At 36.2% G+C, this 17,213-nt stretch overlaps 1 protein-coding gene across 5 annotated transcripts in view; it reads left to right on the top strand.

Annotated features, from left to right (window-relative positions):
- The window catches only part of SYNE2 (spectrin repeat containing nuclear envelope protein 2), a 326,121-nt gene that overhangs the window by 98,475 nt on the left and 210,433 nt on the right, over positions 1-17,213 (top strand). For all 5 annotated transcript variants that reach the window (XM_041759982.1, XM_041759984.1, XM_041759987.1 and 2 more), the window contains 8 exons: positions 2,066-2,203; positions 9,315-9,479; positions 10,092-10,204; positions 11,198-11,360; positions 13,315-13,393; positions 13,652-13,839; positions 15,521-15,685; positions 16,543-16,692. In XM_041759982.1, coding sequence (XP_041615916.1) covers positions 2,066-2,203; positions 9,315-9,479; positions 10,092-10,204; positions 11,198-11,360; positions 13,315-13,393; positions 13,652-13,839; positions 15,521-15,685; positions 16,543-16,692 — 1,161 coding nt within the window. The remainder of the gene's footprint in view (positions 1-2,065; positions 2,204-9,314; positions 9,480-10,091; positions 10,205-11,197; positions 11,361-13,314; positions 13,394-13,651; positions 13,840-15,520; positions 15,686-16,542; positions 16,693-17,213) is intronic.

The raw sequence follows: 17,213 nt of genomic DNA, 5'->3' as shown, positions 1-17,213 counted from the left end.
CAGATGAAGACAAGACTTAGAGGCACTAAGTGACTTGTCTGAGGTCACTTAGCTACTGAGAGGTTAGAGATGGGAATTGAGTGAAGTCTAGCTTTGAAGTCTTAGCTCTCTTTATGTCCTGGCACTTCGCCGGGTTAGGAAGTTATCCCCTGTACTATTTTGAAAGAGACTAACAGGAGCCAAAGTGAGGATTCATCAGCCCTGTTTCGTAGAACCCACTGTCTCTGCAGCTCTGCTCCCTACCGGTCTTCTGTCCTGAGTAAAGGAGACATACTGTCCTGTGCCTGCACAACATTCAGCACCTCCACGCTCGGTTTCCCTAAGGGAGTTGGATGAATCCAGCTTTTCTGACACTACCATTCAGAGGATCGTGTGACTTTGCTGGCAACAGCATTCTTTTTGGTTTAGAGGCATCAGGAAAGGGATAGGACATTCTCATCTTCCTTCCATCTGAACTGCTTTGGCTTTTTTGCTTCTTCTATCTTTGTTCTGGCCTGATTTGGGTTTTTGTTTTTTTTTTTTTTTTCAAAGATTTTATTTATTCATGAGAGACACAGAGAGAGAGAGAGGGGCAGAGACACAGGCAGAGGGAGAAGCAGGCTCCATGCAGGGAGCCCGATGTGGACTCGATCCTGGGACTCCAGGATCATGCCTTGAGTCGAAGGCAGGCTCCAAACCATTGAGCCACCCAGGGATCCCCTGATGTGGGGTTTTTTAGTTTTGTTTTGTTTCTAAGATTTTATTTATTTATTTCGGGGGTGCAGGGAGAGCATGCAAGGATGAACAGGGGGAAGGACAGAGGGAGGGAGAGGAATAAGCAGAGTCTCCACTAAGTGCGGAGCCTGATTTAGGGAGGCCTACTTGGGGCTCAATCTCAGGACCCTGCGATCATGACCTGAGCCAAAGTCAAATGCTTAACCAACTGAACTGCCCAGGTGCCATTGGCCTGATTTGTTTTTTTTTTTTTTTTACTGACAAGATGATAAGCATCCACTGGAAGTGCTTTGCTCTCACACATGTATTTGATTTACTAATGTACCATAGATTCAGGTTTCTTAAATAGAAGCCTTCATAAAGTTATTAATGATCAGAAAATTATAATAATTATTCCTCAGTCTGCTTGTAAAACTTAATCTTTAAAAAATTTTTCATTTATTTATTAAAGTAAGCTTTATTCCTAACATGGGGCTTGAACTCATGACCCCAAGATCAAGAGTTGCATGCTCTTCTGATTGAGCCAGCCAGATGCCTCAACTTAAGGGGCACCTGGGTGGCTCAATCAGTTAAGCATCTGCCTTTGGCTCAGGTCATGATCTCAGGTCCTGAGATCCAGCCCTGGCTCCGGCTCCCTGCTCAGCAGGGAGTCTGCTTTTCCCTCTCCCTCTGCCTGGCCCCCTCCATGCATGCTTTCTCTCTCTGTCTCTCAAATAAATGAATAAAATCTTAAAAAAAATAAAGTTTAACTTAAAGTGCTGCCAATTATTGTGAATAATGTTTGAAATAATATTATGGAATTGAGGACTCTTAAATACTAATATTTCACACAAATATGAACCAAGGAAAGCTTTATGTATTAAATTTTTGAGAGCAGGAACAAAGTATTTTCTAAAGTCTGTATAAAATGACTTGGGAAGAACTGGCTCAACTGCAGTTAATCATAGACATGTTTACAAGTGATAACTTTTGCCATATAGTTCTCACTTCCACTCATTCTTATTTTGTTGTGGATACATATTTGAAGAGGACTAACAAAGTCACATTTTCTGTGTAGTATCATAAGTTGTCCTCTCGAGCTGGGTGACGTTGCCACTCTATTCCAGTAAAAATCCATCAGTACTGACATAAGATACAAGCTGTGACCTGTGGTTACTCTGATGGCACTCAAATGATCAGGGTGCACTGCAGAAGGTTTCCAGATCAGTGAGAGGATCTTGAATTCAGGGAATTTTACCTTCATCTTAGTAAAAATTTAAACATAATCTATAGCTATAGACCTTAAAATAGTGGATTACAGTTAATGAACTGATCTAAAATTTCTGTCTTTAAAATATTATCCTGATTGTAGAGTCTGCTGTCCTTTTTGGAGTCATTCAATGAAGAAAAAAAGCCCTTTTTGGATATCCTGCCCATAAAAAGGATTCCGGATGAACTGAGTGAAGATCAGTTACAGTTGAGAGAAGCCTGGGATGGCCTCAACTACCAGGTGACTGTGTTATATTGATTAGAAGAGCATTTTCAAGAGGCAGCTTTGTTTGTTGGATGATTACTTTAGGCTTTCATGAGGAATTCTGTAAGAGTAGATGCTGCATCAGAAACTTGGAAGAGTGTTATTTTCTCCATGGCATCATTTGGGTAGTGGTTGATGTTTAGTAGGAATTTATGGGATTCTGCTTAGAGAAACTGCTTAGTTTTTATAAACTAAACTAACTTTTTATAAACTATCAAAATTTTTATATTTGCCATCAATGATTGGTTTGCCACAGTAGATTATCCATATTCTGATCAACTTGCAGCCTCATCTCTACTTTGGACACTATTAATAGATGCCTGAAGGGGGTTAGGGACAAGCCTAGAGAGAATGTGTGAAGATGAATGTGTATGTGTGTCTGAATATATTAGTATGATTTCAGTTGTTTGCAATTTATTGAGATTTGTCGTATGACCCAGGGCATAGTGCATGTTGGTGTACATGTCATTTACAATTGAAAAGAGTATGTATTCTATAGTAATTTGATACAGCATTTTATAGATATCAGTTAAGATATGGTGGTTGATAGTGTCAGATTATCTGTGTTTTGATTGATATTTTCCTTGGTTGTTCTATCAATTGCTGAGAGAATGCTGTTAAAATCTATAGGATCCTTCCTTTGATTCTGTCAAATTTTGTTTAATGTATTTTAAAATTTTGTTATTAGTTGTGTACATTCATGGTTATGTCTCCCTGATGAATTGACACCTTTATTATTATGAAATATTCCTGTTTATCTCTGGTAATATTGTTTTTCTTGATGTATACTTAATCTGTTATCAATATTGTCACTCCAGTCTTATGCTGACTTAGTGGTACATCTTTTTCCTTCATTTATTTTCAATCTATTTGAGTCTTTATATTTAAAGTGTATCTCTTATGGGCAGCATATGATTGGATCTTGCTTTCTTATACATTATGATCATTTCTGCCTTTTAATTGGAGAGTTTAGTCAGTTAATATTTAATGGAATTATTGATATTGTTCAACTGAGGTATACCATTTTATTCTTTTTTTCTGTTTATTTCCTCTGTTTTCTTTTTATCTCTATTCTTTTCCTGCCTTGCTTTAGACCATGTTAATATTTTTAGAATTTCATTTTAGTTTATCTATTGGCTTTTTGGCTCTTCTGCTTTCTAGCAGATTTTTAGTGAGATTACAACGTACATTTTAAAAATTTTACAGTCTACTTATATAATTTTAAGTTATCATACAACTACTTATGTAGAAATCTTGCAATTAAATTGGTTCATTTGTCATACTTTATGCTATAGTTGCTTTATATATATATATGCCACAAACATATGTTTTAAAGTCCCTAAGACCGTGTTATAAATCTTAGCTAAAAATAGTCATACATTTTAAAGATATTAAGTGAAAAAAAGCTTTTATATTTATCTAGATGTTTATCATTTTTAATGTTCCTCATTCCTTTCTAGAGATTTGAGTTTTCATCTGAACTCATTTTTTTTCAGCCTTAAAACTTTTTTTTTAGCTTATCGTATAATGCAGGTCTGGGGGAACAAATTCTCTTAGTTTTCTTTGATTTGTGAATGTCTTTATTTTGCCTATATTCTTTTTTTTAAAGATTCATTTATTTATTTTAGAGAGAGAGGAAGAGAGAGAGTGCAGGCCAAGGGCAGAGGGAGATAAAGAGAATCTCAAGTGGATTCCCTGCTAAGTGTGGAACCAGATGTGGGGCTCCACATCATGATCCTGAGATCATGACCTGAGCTGAAATCAAGAGTCAGATGCTTAACCGACTGAGCCACCTAGACATTCTGCCTTAGTTCTTTTTTTTTTTTTTGACATCTTTATTGAGGTATAATTTATATACCATACAATTCATTCAACTGAAATGGATAAATTAAATGATTTTTGGTGAATTTACAAAGTTGCAACAAAGATTTTATGGTCTGCACGTCAAAAATACTCTGGCCCTGGACAAATTTGTTGATCCCTGCTCAAGTCTCTTGGCTGTCAGGAGTGCTAGTCTGTTTCCAGAATATATTTTTCACATCATTTATGAAGGGTGTTAAATAGTCTAGTAGCTTAAACGAGCCGCCCTCTCCAAGTACCTAATTTGGGGAGAACTGGCATAGTTCTGGAAACCTTTGCACCAAGTGGCAGGTGTCATCACGTCCTCAACTTATTCTTATCACAGCATTGAAACTGACCTTTGTGAGGTGTAGGAGCTCTTGGTTACAGGTCCTCAACAAAATGGAAGGAAAGGAAGAAGATATTGTCTATAGAGTTCATGATGTTCCAGGCCACAAAGACCTGGCCTAATTTTATTGAATATGATTTGGAAAAAGTACCCACAATAATGAGAAAAACCATTAAAAAAACTATTTTGCAAGACTAAGTGCTGCAAATTGATAATAGCTTGAAAATCCATTCCTTCGTAGATGTAATACAGCTCATTGCCTTGGTGTGGCAAATTAGACATATTATTTTTAAAGTCATCAGGTGTATACCATCTAGACAGTTTCTGGTTCAGTTGTTTGAGCATATAGTTACCTCAAAACATCACAGTAAATGGTTTCATTTTGAGCCAGTTATGTAAAATAGCAGTATTATGTTATTTTGACCTGACAGGATCAGGTCAGATCAGATACAAATTTTCAACCAAATTCAAAAGTAATTTCCCAAACTAGAAAGTATGGAGCCATTTTTTTTTTTATGGTAAATGAGAAAGAAAAGAAACAAAGTTAAATATCACCTTCTATCTTTCTTCTTCTGACCATTACATAGAGTACAGTCCTCAGGCAGAAAGCACACATTCTGTTTTATTCAAAATATATACAGCTTTCTTTCAGTTGTAGAAAGATCATCAGTTGAATTAGAGCTATTGCTTTTAGCCTCTCTTTTACTCATTTATCAACTTTCTGCCTTATTTTATTTTGGCAAATGCACAAATAATTTGGATATAATAAAAGCACATATTAAAAATTCATAATAATGAAAACTTGTTTTTCTTTCTTTTCCAAGTGAAGGCTTAATTGCATATACTTAGTGATTTAAAATTGTAGTGTTGCCTGTTGCCATATGCCGTTTGAGAAGAGAAACTTGCAAGCAATCAAAATACTACATGGTATTACTTACATGTGGAATCTTATTTTTTTTTAATTTTTATTTATTTATGATAGTCACAGAGAGACAGAGAGAGAGGCAGAGACATAGGCAGAGGGAGAAGCAGGCTCCATGCACCGGGAGCCCGATGTGGGATTCGATCCCGGGTCTCCAGGATCGTGCCCTGGGCCAAAGGCAGGCGCCAAACCGCTGCGCCACCCAGGGATCCCCACATGTGGAATCTTAAAAAAAAAAGTCAAATTCATAGAGATAGCGAGTAGAAAATTAGTTGTCAAGGATGGAGCATAGAGGGAATAGAAGTTGGTAAAAGGGTACAAACTTTCAGCTGAGTTGAGTAAGATCACGTGATGGCCAGACTTGGTAACACTGTATTCTATCACTGAAATTTGCTAAGAACGTTGAATTTAAATGTTTTCACCAAAAAAAAAAGAGATAAATATGTGAAGTAATGGATGTGTTTGTTAATTAACTAGATAGAGGGAATCCTTCTGCAATGTATATGTGTATCAAATCACCATATTCTACATTTTAATGTCAATTATATCTCAATAAACCTAAAAAAAAGAGCAAAAGATGTAAAAAGTATAATATTTAATGCTTCTAGTTCATGAATAGTTCCATTTGACTGCCTTAAAGAAGCCTAGCTTTTTCCTCATTTAACATCTTTATACTTGGGTATTTGCTTTTATATGTTTCTTTTTGATATTTGCCTCGCATATGGTGGTGTCTGATAAATGTTTTTCAATTAGTGATGAATCAGATAACCCTATTCTTTTAAAAATGTAATCTTGCTTTTTTCCTTTCTCGATTTAATTTAATTTAATTTAATTTAACTTTAAGAATAGTGGCAATTCATTTAGTAGAACTATAATGGAAAGAGAAATACAGATTTAAAACTCATACTTTTTTTTTTTTAAGCTCATACTTTCATTAGAGCAAGTCATTTGAGTGAAACAAATTCTAATTTGTGCTTGATCTTCATGGGGGTGGATGGAATGAGAATGCTACAAAAGCTGTAATAGAACTGTGAGTTCAGATTAAAAAAAAAAATAAAAACACTCAAAAACAAACAAAGCACACTCCTAAATGGGGTCCTCATGAAAGGAGGTGGTCTCAGAGCATTTTTATCATGCTTAAGAATTCTGGGCATCTATGTTCATCTGTTCTGTTTCTTAAATTCCACATATGAGTGAAATCATATAGTATTTATTGTTCCCTGACTTATTTTACTTAGCATAATATTCTCTAGCTTCATCCACATTATGGCAAATGGCAAGATTTCACTCTTTTTATGGCTGAATAATATTCCATTGTGTGGAATATCACATCTTATTTATCCATTCATTGGTCAGTGGACATTTGGGCTCTTTCCATAATTTGACTATTGTAGATAATGGTGCTGTAGACATTGGGGTGTGTGTATCCCTTTAAACAGCATTTCTGTATTCTTTGGGCAAATACCTAGTAATGCAATTATTGGATCTTAAGGTGGTTATATTTTTAACTTTTAAAAAATTATTAATTTATTTGAGAGAGAAAGATCACACAAGTGAGGAGAGGGTTGGAGGGACAAGCAGAATCCCAACTGAATGCAGAGCCAAACTTGGGGCTTGATTCTAAGAGTCTGGGATCGTGACCTGAGCCAAAGTCAGATGCTTAATCGACTGATCTACCAAGGCACCTCTCTATTTTTAACTTTTTGAGGAACCCTCATACTGTTTTCCAGAGTGGCTGCATTAATTTGCATCCCCACCAACAGTTTAAGATTTCCCTTTCTCCATCTCCTTGCCAACACCTGTTGTTTCCTGTGTTGTTAATTTTAGCCATTCTGACAGGTGTGAGGTGATATCTCATTGTAGTTTTTTTTAAAAAATTTTATTTATTTATGATAGGCACACAGTGAGAGAGAGAGAGGCAGAGACACAGGCAGAGGGAGGAGCAGGCTCCATGCACCGGGAGCCCGACGTGGGACTTGATCCCAGGTCTCCAGGATCGCGCCCTGGGCCAAAGGCAGGCGCCAAACCGCTGCGCCACCCAGGGATCCCCGCTCATTGTAGTTTTGATTTATATTTCCCTAATGATGAGTGATGTTGAGCATCTTCTCATGTGTCTGTTAACCATCTAGATTTCTTCTTTAGAAAAATGTCTATTCGTGTCTTCTGCCCGTTTTTAAACTGGATTATTGGTTTTTTTGTGTGTTAAGTTTGATAAATCTTTACAGATTTTGGATACTAGCCCTTTATCAGATAAGTTATTTCCAAATATCTTCTCCCAATCTGTAGGTTGCCTTTAAGTTTTGTTGATTGTTTCCTTTGCTGTGCAGAAGCTTTTTATCTTAAGTCCCATTAGCTTATTTTTGCTTTTGTTTCCGTTGCCTCAGGAAGTTAAGAAACAAAACAGATAAACATGGGGGGAAGGAGGGGAAGGAGAGAGAGAAACAATCCAGGAAACAGACTCTTTTTAAATAATAAGACTTTATTTGTTTATTTCAGAGAGAGAGAGAGAGAGAGCACAAGGGGAGGGAAGGGTAGAGGGAGGACAAGCAGACTTCCCTGCTGAGCAGGGAGCCTGATGCAGGACTCAATCCTAGGACCCTGGGATCATGACCTGAGTCAAAGGCAGATGCTTAATCAGCCGAGCCACCCAGGTGCCCAGGAAACACGCTTAAGGATAGAGAACAAACAAGGTTCTTGGAGGGGAGGTGGGCAGGAGCATGGGTTAAATGGGTGATGGGGATTAAGGAGGGCACTTAATTGTGACAGGCACTGGGTGTTATAAGTGATGGATCACTGAATTCTACACCTGAAGCTGATATTACAGTTACTATTAACTGGGATTTAAACATTTCAAGTAAAATAATTCAAATAAAAATTTGAAAGACAAAAAAATAATTAAAAATTAGAAAAAAAAAAAAAAAGAATTCTGGGCATCATTGTGGAATCAGTGTTCTTCCAGGTTCTTCCCTGAGCCCATCTGTCTGGCTCTGTTATATTGCTGACCACACTTAACTGTAATCATGTACTTTGCTTCCCCCACCAGGTGGTTCAGGCAAGATCTGTGTTTTCTTTATATTTATCTGACTGACCCTCAGATGTAGAGGGTTGTGTTAAACTTACTCTTCCCTTCATGGCACATGGGTCTGGGCAAGTCCCTGCTCTAACTTTTATTCACTTGTTTAATTTGTGTTTATGTCTTTCTACACCCATGCCCTCCTTCCATTTCCCTTTCTCCTTTGGCCAATCTCATGATGTGGTTAATGCGTATCTTTTTTTTTTTTTTTTGTATGTTCTTACAAAATACATATTATATTTTTATGCTCATGTATTTTTAAGTTGTGTAAATTGATGTTATATATTTTCTATTTCTTAAATTTTTGGGCACGTATATTTAAAATGCCCCAGTGTTCACATGTGGATACATCTAATTTGTGTCTAACTGCTCCACTGTCCTCTGTGGTGTGCAACCACTGCATGTCCCTTCTCCATTCTAGAAGCCTTTTTATCTCTATCAGCTCTTAACACAACAGATTTTTAATAAATGTTTACTGAGTGAGTGAATGAATGAATAAATGACTGTGGGAGTGAGTTTTAATGGTGCTTAGTGGAGGAAAAATCCAGATGGAAGGGACAGCAAGAGTGAACACCTTGGGAATGCAGTCAATGTTTGGGGAAATAAGTAGTTGGCATTTGTATGACTCATGTGCCTGTAGGGAGTGGTGGGAAGGCTAAGGTAGTAAGAGGTTGAAAGGTTTTATTTATTTATTGGGGGCAGGGTGCAGGAGGAGAGGGAGAGAATCCCAAGCAGACTCTGCTGAGTGAGGAGCCTGACCCTGGGCTCGATCTCATGACCCTGAGATGACCTGAGCCAAAACCAAGAGTCAGATGCTCAACCGACTGAGCAACCCAGGTGCCCCTGAAGAAGTAAGTAAACTTTAGAAGAGTGTCTACTGAAGCACATATTTTTGTTTTTTCAGATTAATGTGTGGAAAACAGAGCTGAATCATGCCTTGCCCTCACCACTGCATCAAATCGAAGCCTGGCTCCAGGAGATAGAGGGGCTTATAGATGAAGATTTGCCAGCTTCCCAGGATTACTGTGAAGCCATGGCTCTAATTCAAGAGAAAATGACTTTAATCAAGGTTGGAAAAGAAAAAAGAAACATGAAAAAAAATCCATGCTTTGTTAGGGACTGTTCTTGAGGAACACTTTGCCCTAGGGAGAAAGGAAGGAAATAGAGTGGGTATTTGAGGATGGTTTGGAATGATTCCCTTGGAGATTTTTGGGAGCCAGAGATACCTTTACTTTCTTCATGGGCATTGTGCCAGTTCAAGGTGGAAACAATAAGGTAGAATCTAGTAAGTTCTAACGCAATTGTAAAGCCCAACCAAAGAAGAGGGAGGAGAATGGTTTACAATGTGAGAGATTGGGTTCTCACTAAAATGGAATTTGATATGTGACATTTATAGCATGTGAACCCACAAACGAATGGAAAAGAAATCCAAAAACAAAAGATTTTGATAATGCTTTTACCAAAGAGACTATAGTCTGCCTCTCTGTAAAATGAGCCAGTTTAATGCATTTTTGATGAATACTTATTTTCAAAGTTTTTGTGAAAATGTAAGGGCTTTATGACTTTTTTTTTTTTTTTGGAAAAAGATGCAGTGCATGCCCAGAACAAATGAGATTAACAGATCCCCAATTACAATGTTTGGCAAGAAGTCTGGTTCATGTCATGCTAAATTTCTTTTCAGAATCTGATGGATAAATTTGATTGTAATTCGAATACTCTTCTGACATTTGAAAATAGAGATGAAGAACATTTGCCACTGGTACCACCTAAGAAATTGGAGGAAATGAAAGGACGGTTTGTAATGCTACCACTTCACAACTGTTGATACCATTCATGTTTGAGCACTAACATGAAGCTATAGGGATGAGAAAATTAGAGATTTTTAGATAATTTCTGACAAGTATGCTTTAAATCTTGATTAATAGTACCTTCTTCACATTTTATGTAACAGTAACATTAAAACATGCTAACCATACTTCCTCTTTTATTGGATGGTAGGATATGGATGGTGGGAAAAAGTTCTGGACATGGAGTCCGAGCTCCGTACTGAATTTTGATGAAGTTACTTACTCATTTACAAATGAGCATGTATCCTCATTTGTACATATAGGATAAGGATTATCACCCTGTTCATGTTTCACAAGGATACTGGGTGAAGTGGGAGGAGGTATCTGAAAGCACTTTGTAAATTCCAAAATACTATAAATATAGAGATTATTTAATTGCTGTTGTCCACATCATCTCTTTTCTCATCATTTGTAAGTAACTTATTAGAATAATAAGAGGGTGTTAGCCTTAATAATGAAAGCTGTTTTAATATGTAAATGTTTGAAATTATAGTTGCATTCAGTTATATGAAAGTTTACAAATGTAGTAAAATATTTTGGAGATTAACATTTATTGCAGGATTTTTTTCAGTAGGGGAATAGTTTCTCCAGAAAATGTTGTATTATATGTTTCCATCTCAGAAATAGTTATTTTATATTTAGCCACAATGTTTGTTTACTTTTTGTTAAAAAAAAAAAGGATTTGGGGCACCTGACTGCCTACTTGGTAGAACATGCGACTCCTGATCTCAAGGTCATGAGTTCAAGCCCCCATATTGGGTATTGTAGAGCTTACTTTAAACAAAACAAAACAAAACCAGAAGAAGATTTGAGTATACATCTGAGTTCCATGTGTTTAAAATAAAAAGCCAAAGACCCAATATTTTAGAAATGCCAAGCAGATTACTTGCATTTGGACAATACTATTAAGTTAAATTCTGAAACCTGCAATATTTTCCAGAATCAACAACATTTCGGGGAAAAAACTCATTCCACGTCTAGAATTTCATTACTATAAGTGCTCAGTTCTTGGTTTGATAGATGAAGTGAAATTAAAATTGGATGTTTGGAACGTCAAATATGGGAACAAAGCATCTGTGGAATTGTTGCTGGAAGACTGGCATGTAAGCTGCTTTATTTTGTGTCTTAGACAAGTATTCTGCATGTCTGGGAGCTGGGTTTGCATTCTTCCTTGGCACAATTTCCCTTCACCTTTTCAGATTTTGAGATGAGTTTTCTTGGTAGCTTTCATTAGCTTAAAATTGCCTGGAGAACAGAATTACAGGTAGTCAAATAACAGACTTTGGGAGGAGTAAGAAAGAGAAAACAGCATTATTTATCTCAGCAGGAGAGAGTCAATTAGCCAGGCTAATTAACATAATAGTTAGGAAAAGTTTCAATGTTATTTCCAGTAACAATTCCAACTTTCACTTACTGGATGTCTTGTTTAATATTTTTTCCCACTCAGATTCATAGTTTCATTCAAAAATTAATATATTTTTTAGAACATTTGGTCTTAGCCTTTCAAGTTGTAGGAGTGGGAAAGACAGTACCTTTTGTCTTGAGGCATTTTTTTGGAGAGAGGGTTTAGCTCTTGCAATTTATAGGGAAAAAATGTTGCAGTGATTTAAATATAAACATGTTCATTTGTAAATTAAAACAAAAGCATCCTAGAAATGTCATTTCTACAGTTAGGACTTATCATTCTTTCTATTTCCCTCTTTGGAATGAGAGGCCAAAAAGAAAAATCCCAAGATTTCGGTGCAAAATTGAAAAACAAGATGGCGAGCGATTTATTTACAATTAATGATTTTTATTTATTTATTTTTTATTTATGATAGTCACCCAAAGAGAGAGAGAGAGGCAGAGACACAGGCAGAGGGAGAAGCATGCTCCATGCAGGGAGCCCGACATGGGACTCGATCCCAGGACCCCAAGATCAGGCCCTGGGCCAAAGGCAGGCGCTAAACCACTGCGCCACCCAGGGATCCCACAATTAATGATTTAAACACTACATTCCTGGGGCACGTGGGTGGCTTAGTCAGTTAACCATCTGCCTTTGGCTGTGGTCATGATGGAGTCCCATGTTGGGCTCCCTGCTCGACGAGGAGCCTGCTTCTCCTCCTCCCTGCTCGTGCTCTCTCTTGCTATATCTGATTCTCTCTTAAATAAACAAAAAAATTTTTTAAATGAACACTGTGCATTCCTGAATAGAAGGCATCATTTGAAATTAGACTAGATTTTGAATATCTTTCTTTCTTTGATTTTTCAGTTTTCCATTTAAATAATCATACCATTAGTGCCTAATAAGCGTAAAATAAATAAGAGCTTTTAATTAACTCTCTTTTTCCAAGGCAGAATTTGCTTGCATAGGACACATAATTTGACTATTGGTCGTTTCTCAAATGTTTTTGTGTGATGGATGGTATCTATTTACAACATACTCTAATATTGCTAATAAAAATTATTCAATATTAATAATATAAGAAGTAAGAGAAACTGATATAAATGATGCAATATTAATAAATGTGTGAAAAAGGAGATTTTGAAAATTCTATACTTAACTTGCCTTTTCCCACAGGAGGAAAACCACTGTAGAACCGTATCACTGCAGTAAGATAATCTTTGTCAGGTCTCATACCTACATAGTATTCATACTTGTATTTCTATCTCCTAGGTCTTAACTGTCTTTCTCCATGAACTGCTCTTCTTTTCTACCCAAATATATAGTATTAAAACCGTAAAGAGGGATCCCTGGGTGGCGTAGCGGTTTGGCGCCTGCCTTTGGCCCAGGGCGCGATCCTAGAGACCCGGGATCGAATCCCACGTCGGGCTCCCGGTGCATGGAGCCTGCTTCTCCCTCTGCCTGTGTCTCTGCCTCTCTCTCTATCTCTCTGTGACTATCATAAATAAATAAAAATTAAAAAAAAATAAAAATTAAAATAAAATAAAATAAAATAAAACCGTAAAGAAATTTTGGTGCCTAAGTGCTTCATCAATATTTATGTCTTTATATAAATGTCTTTGCTCATTTTTAATAGTAAAACTGTCAATATATTTTTTCCTTTCCCCTCCCAGAAATTTATTGAAGAAAAAGAGTTCCTAGCTCAACTTGAATCTTCCTTTCAGAAATGTGAAGAAATCCATAAAAATTTAGGTAAAGCCATACAGTTATTTTTTTATGGAATCACTTAAAAGTAGCATTTTCCATTTCACTCTCTTTATACCTTAATGTTCTAGAAATTGGTTTTACATATGTGTTTTGTTTGGAAAATTCTTGCATTCACTTTTAATATTGTCGGAGTACATATTTATTTTACCACTGCCAATTAATACGCAAATATTTTTCTTAACAGTATTTTATTAATAATAAACTGTTTTCTGAGATTACTTTCTTGTTTTGTCACCATTATAGCTGGACAACATCAGGATATTAGTGAACAATATACAGCGGTGGAACATAACATTTGTATGTATAGAAAAAATATATATAATGTGAAATCCACTCTACAAAAAGTTCTGACATGTTGGGCTACTTATGTGGAAAATCTTCGCTTACTCAAGGCTTGTTTTGAGGAGACAAAGAAGGAACAGATGAAAGAGGTATTTTCATTTTCAGTCTACTGGTGCCTCCTCAATTTTACTTTCTTTTTTTCATTTTGTTTGGAGATCTTCATTTTCAATCCAAAAATGAGAGGCCAGGGAACAGTAAGCATGATTCGTAGCAAAATTCTTCAAGGTGTTGAAATGAGTTTAGTTTCTTTCTAATATAATTGCCAAAAGGAAGTTTTCTTCTGGTCACAGGTTTACACACACACACACACACACTCACACACACACACACACATGCACATGCACACACACAGAGTATAGCTTTTGAAAGATATATTGCTAAGTTCTTTGGAAAGAAATAAAAGACTGGGAGTATTTGATAGCTTATAGATAGGTAATAAAATAAATTGATATTTTAAATTTTATTTTTCCATTTGGGTGACTACCTTTCAGCTCTAAAATCTACTTGAGTTTCTAGAGGAAGAAAATGCAAAATAGCTCAGACCTATGTGGAGAGACATGGAAGAAATTTCAGTGTAATTCATGATTGTTTTCATTTGCTAGTCATGTAAAAATCGGTTTTATGATTATTCTCTGAGGTAGCTTTTCTTTTTTTCATTTGCATATGGATATAGACAGCCTCTCAGATTAAACATTTTCCAAATAGAAGGTAAAGGTGCTCAGCTGAAAATGGGCTGTTTATATGAAAGTAAAATTTGTGTTGAGTATAGGAATGCAAAGAGCATACTTGAGGAATTAGTGAGTCATTCTTCCTGTCAGCTATAGTGATACTAGCAATCCAAATCTTTGACTTTCAACACTTCTTCTAAGATATTTTTTTTAAGTTTTTATTTAAATTTTAGTTGGTTAACATACTGTGTAATATTAGTTTCATTGGTACAATATAGTCATTCAACACTTTCATACAGCATCCAGTGCTAATGAAGACAAGTGCCTTCCTTAACCTCTCTCACCTATTTCCCCCATCTCCCAGGCCCTCTCCCCCTCTCGTCACCATCAATTTGTTCTCTATCGTTAAGAGTCTGTTTCTTGGTTTCTCTCTTTCTGTCCCTTAGCTCATTTGTTTTGTTTCTTAAATTCCACATATGAGTGAAATCATATGGTATTTGTCTTTCTCTGCCTGACTTATTTTGCTTAGCATAATACTATTTAGCTCCTTCCATTAAAGATCTTTTATGAAAATTCACATAACTGAGAAAAATAACACATTAAGCCTTGCAGTTCCCAAACTCTGTGCTCAGGTACTCTGAATTGCCAAAGAGGACTTTCAAGATAATTTAAATTTTGAGGGAGACACTGTATCAGTCTGTTGGATATCATGCAGCAAAAAACTACCAAGTGGTTTGGACCCACTTGAAAATGAGACCCATAAGATGAATCTTCTGTTCTAAGGAATCTATAAAAAAATTACTGAGACATTTAGGGCACCATGAACTAATAAATGCTTGAGAACCTTTGCTCTAAGTTCATTAGCCACTTAGAAAGAACATCAGATGCTTCCTAAAAGTTCAGGACCAGGAGTGATGACAGACAGCTGATGCCTGCCAATTAGTGATTAGGAATGAAGAACTAGTCCAACAAGGAAGGGAAGGGTTAGAATATCTGCAAAAACGTCATACTCATTTTTGCTGAGAATCAACCTTGGTAAAGATCTATTGTAGGTAATGGAAAGACGTTATGTCATTAAATGTGTTGCTTATATGTTGTGTAGGTTCCCTTTGAGACACTATCGCAATGGAATAGAGAACATACTACTTTAAATGAAGTGGGAAATTTCTTAATTCAAGTCAGTAATGATGAAGTTGGATCCTCCATTTCTAAAGAACTGAGAAGGCTGAATAAAAGATGGAGAAAATTTATTACAAAAACCCAACTTGTAAGTTTTTTTATTTTTGTTTATTGGTAACAGTTTCATTGAGATATAATTCCCATGCCATACAGTTCACTCATATAAAGTATGTGACTCAGTGGTGTTTAGTATATTCAGAGTTGGGCAGCCATCACCATCATTAATTTTAGAACACTTTTATCACCTACTAAAGAATCTCTGTACTCATTAGCAGTCACTTCCCACTTTCTCCCAGCCTTCCCAGCAGCCACTAATCTATTTCATGTCTCTGTAGATTTGCCTATTCTAGATATTTCATACAGATAGGATCATATAATATCTCGTCTTTCATTTCTCGTCTTTTTAAACTTAAGGTAATGTTTTCAAGGTTTTTCTGTGTTGTAGCAGGTTTCAGTATTTCATTTCTTTTTATGGCAAATAATCTACTGTATGGATAACCAACATTTTATTTATTCAGTGATCACTTGATGCACAATGGCTTCTTTCCACCCTCTTAACTATTATGAATAATGCTGCTGTGAACATTTTTGTACAAGTTTTTGTGTGGACATTTCTAGTTGAAATTCATTTGCTATTATAGAACAACATAAGCATTTTTTGCCTACAGATTTCAAGCTCCTTGAGAACATACACTGAGCTTTATATAGCTTTTACATTTATAAAAAGCAGACTTTTAATAAATAATTTTTGAACTTCATTAAAATTTTCTATTTCTTAATAATAATTTGAAACTGAGGTATTTTATGGGAAGTGCTCATACTTTATAATGTTGTTACTAAGTGATAAATCCCAGAAATATATTGAATATATTATGTCCAATTGTTGATAATAATATATCTTTACATTAAAAAATATGGGCTTTAAATATTTGACTTTTTTTATAGGACATGAACCTGCCACTTATAAAAAAACAGGATCAGCCCAATTTTGACAATTATGAAAATACTCAGCTATCTAAAGAAGAAAAACCAACTGTTGATTTTTCAACAGATATGTCCATAGAACTTCCTGAAAATCATAATGAGAATATAAAGGTAAAATAGTCATACTTTATGTATTTTATTTGTCTATAGAAATAGCTGGGCTATTAAAAATTTTTTTAAAGATTTTATTTATTTATTTGATAGAGTGAGAGAGAGAGAGCATAAGCAGGGGCAGGAGCAAAGGGAGAGGAAGAAGCAGACTCCCCACTGAGCAAGAAGCCCAATGTGGGGCTTCATCACAGGACCCTGGGATCATGACCTGAGCCAAAGGCAGATATTTAACTGACTGAGCCACCTGGATGCCCCTGAAAAAAATTTTTTGAGTACATTCCACACCCAGCATGGAGCCCAATAAGGGGCTTGAACTCATGATCCTAAGATCAAGACCTGAGCTGAGGTATCCCTGGGTGGCTCAGCGGTTTAGCGCCTGCCTTCAGTACAGGGTGTGATTCTGGAGTCCTGGGATCAAGTCCCACATGAGGCTCCCTGCATAGAGCCTGCTTCTCCTTCTGTCTGTATCTCTGCCCCTCTCTCTCTCTCTGTGTCTCTCATGAATAAATAAATAAAATCTT

The sequence above is a fragment of the Vulpes lagopus genome, chromosome 6 (genome assembly GCF_018345385.1).
Source record: "Vulpes lagopus strain Blue_001 chromosome 6, ASM1834538v1, whole genome shotgun sequence".
Classification (NCBI taxonomy): Eukaryota; Metazoa; Chordata; class Mammalia; order Carnivora; family Canidae; genus Vulpes; species Vulpes lagopus.
Note: the sequence above shows the minus strand (reverse complement) of the source record. Positions and strands in the feature narration are given on the sequence as shown.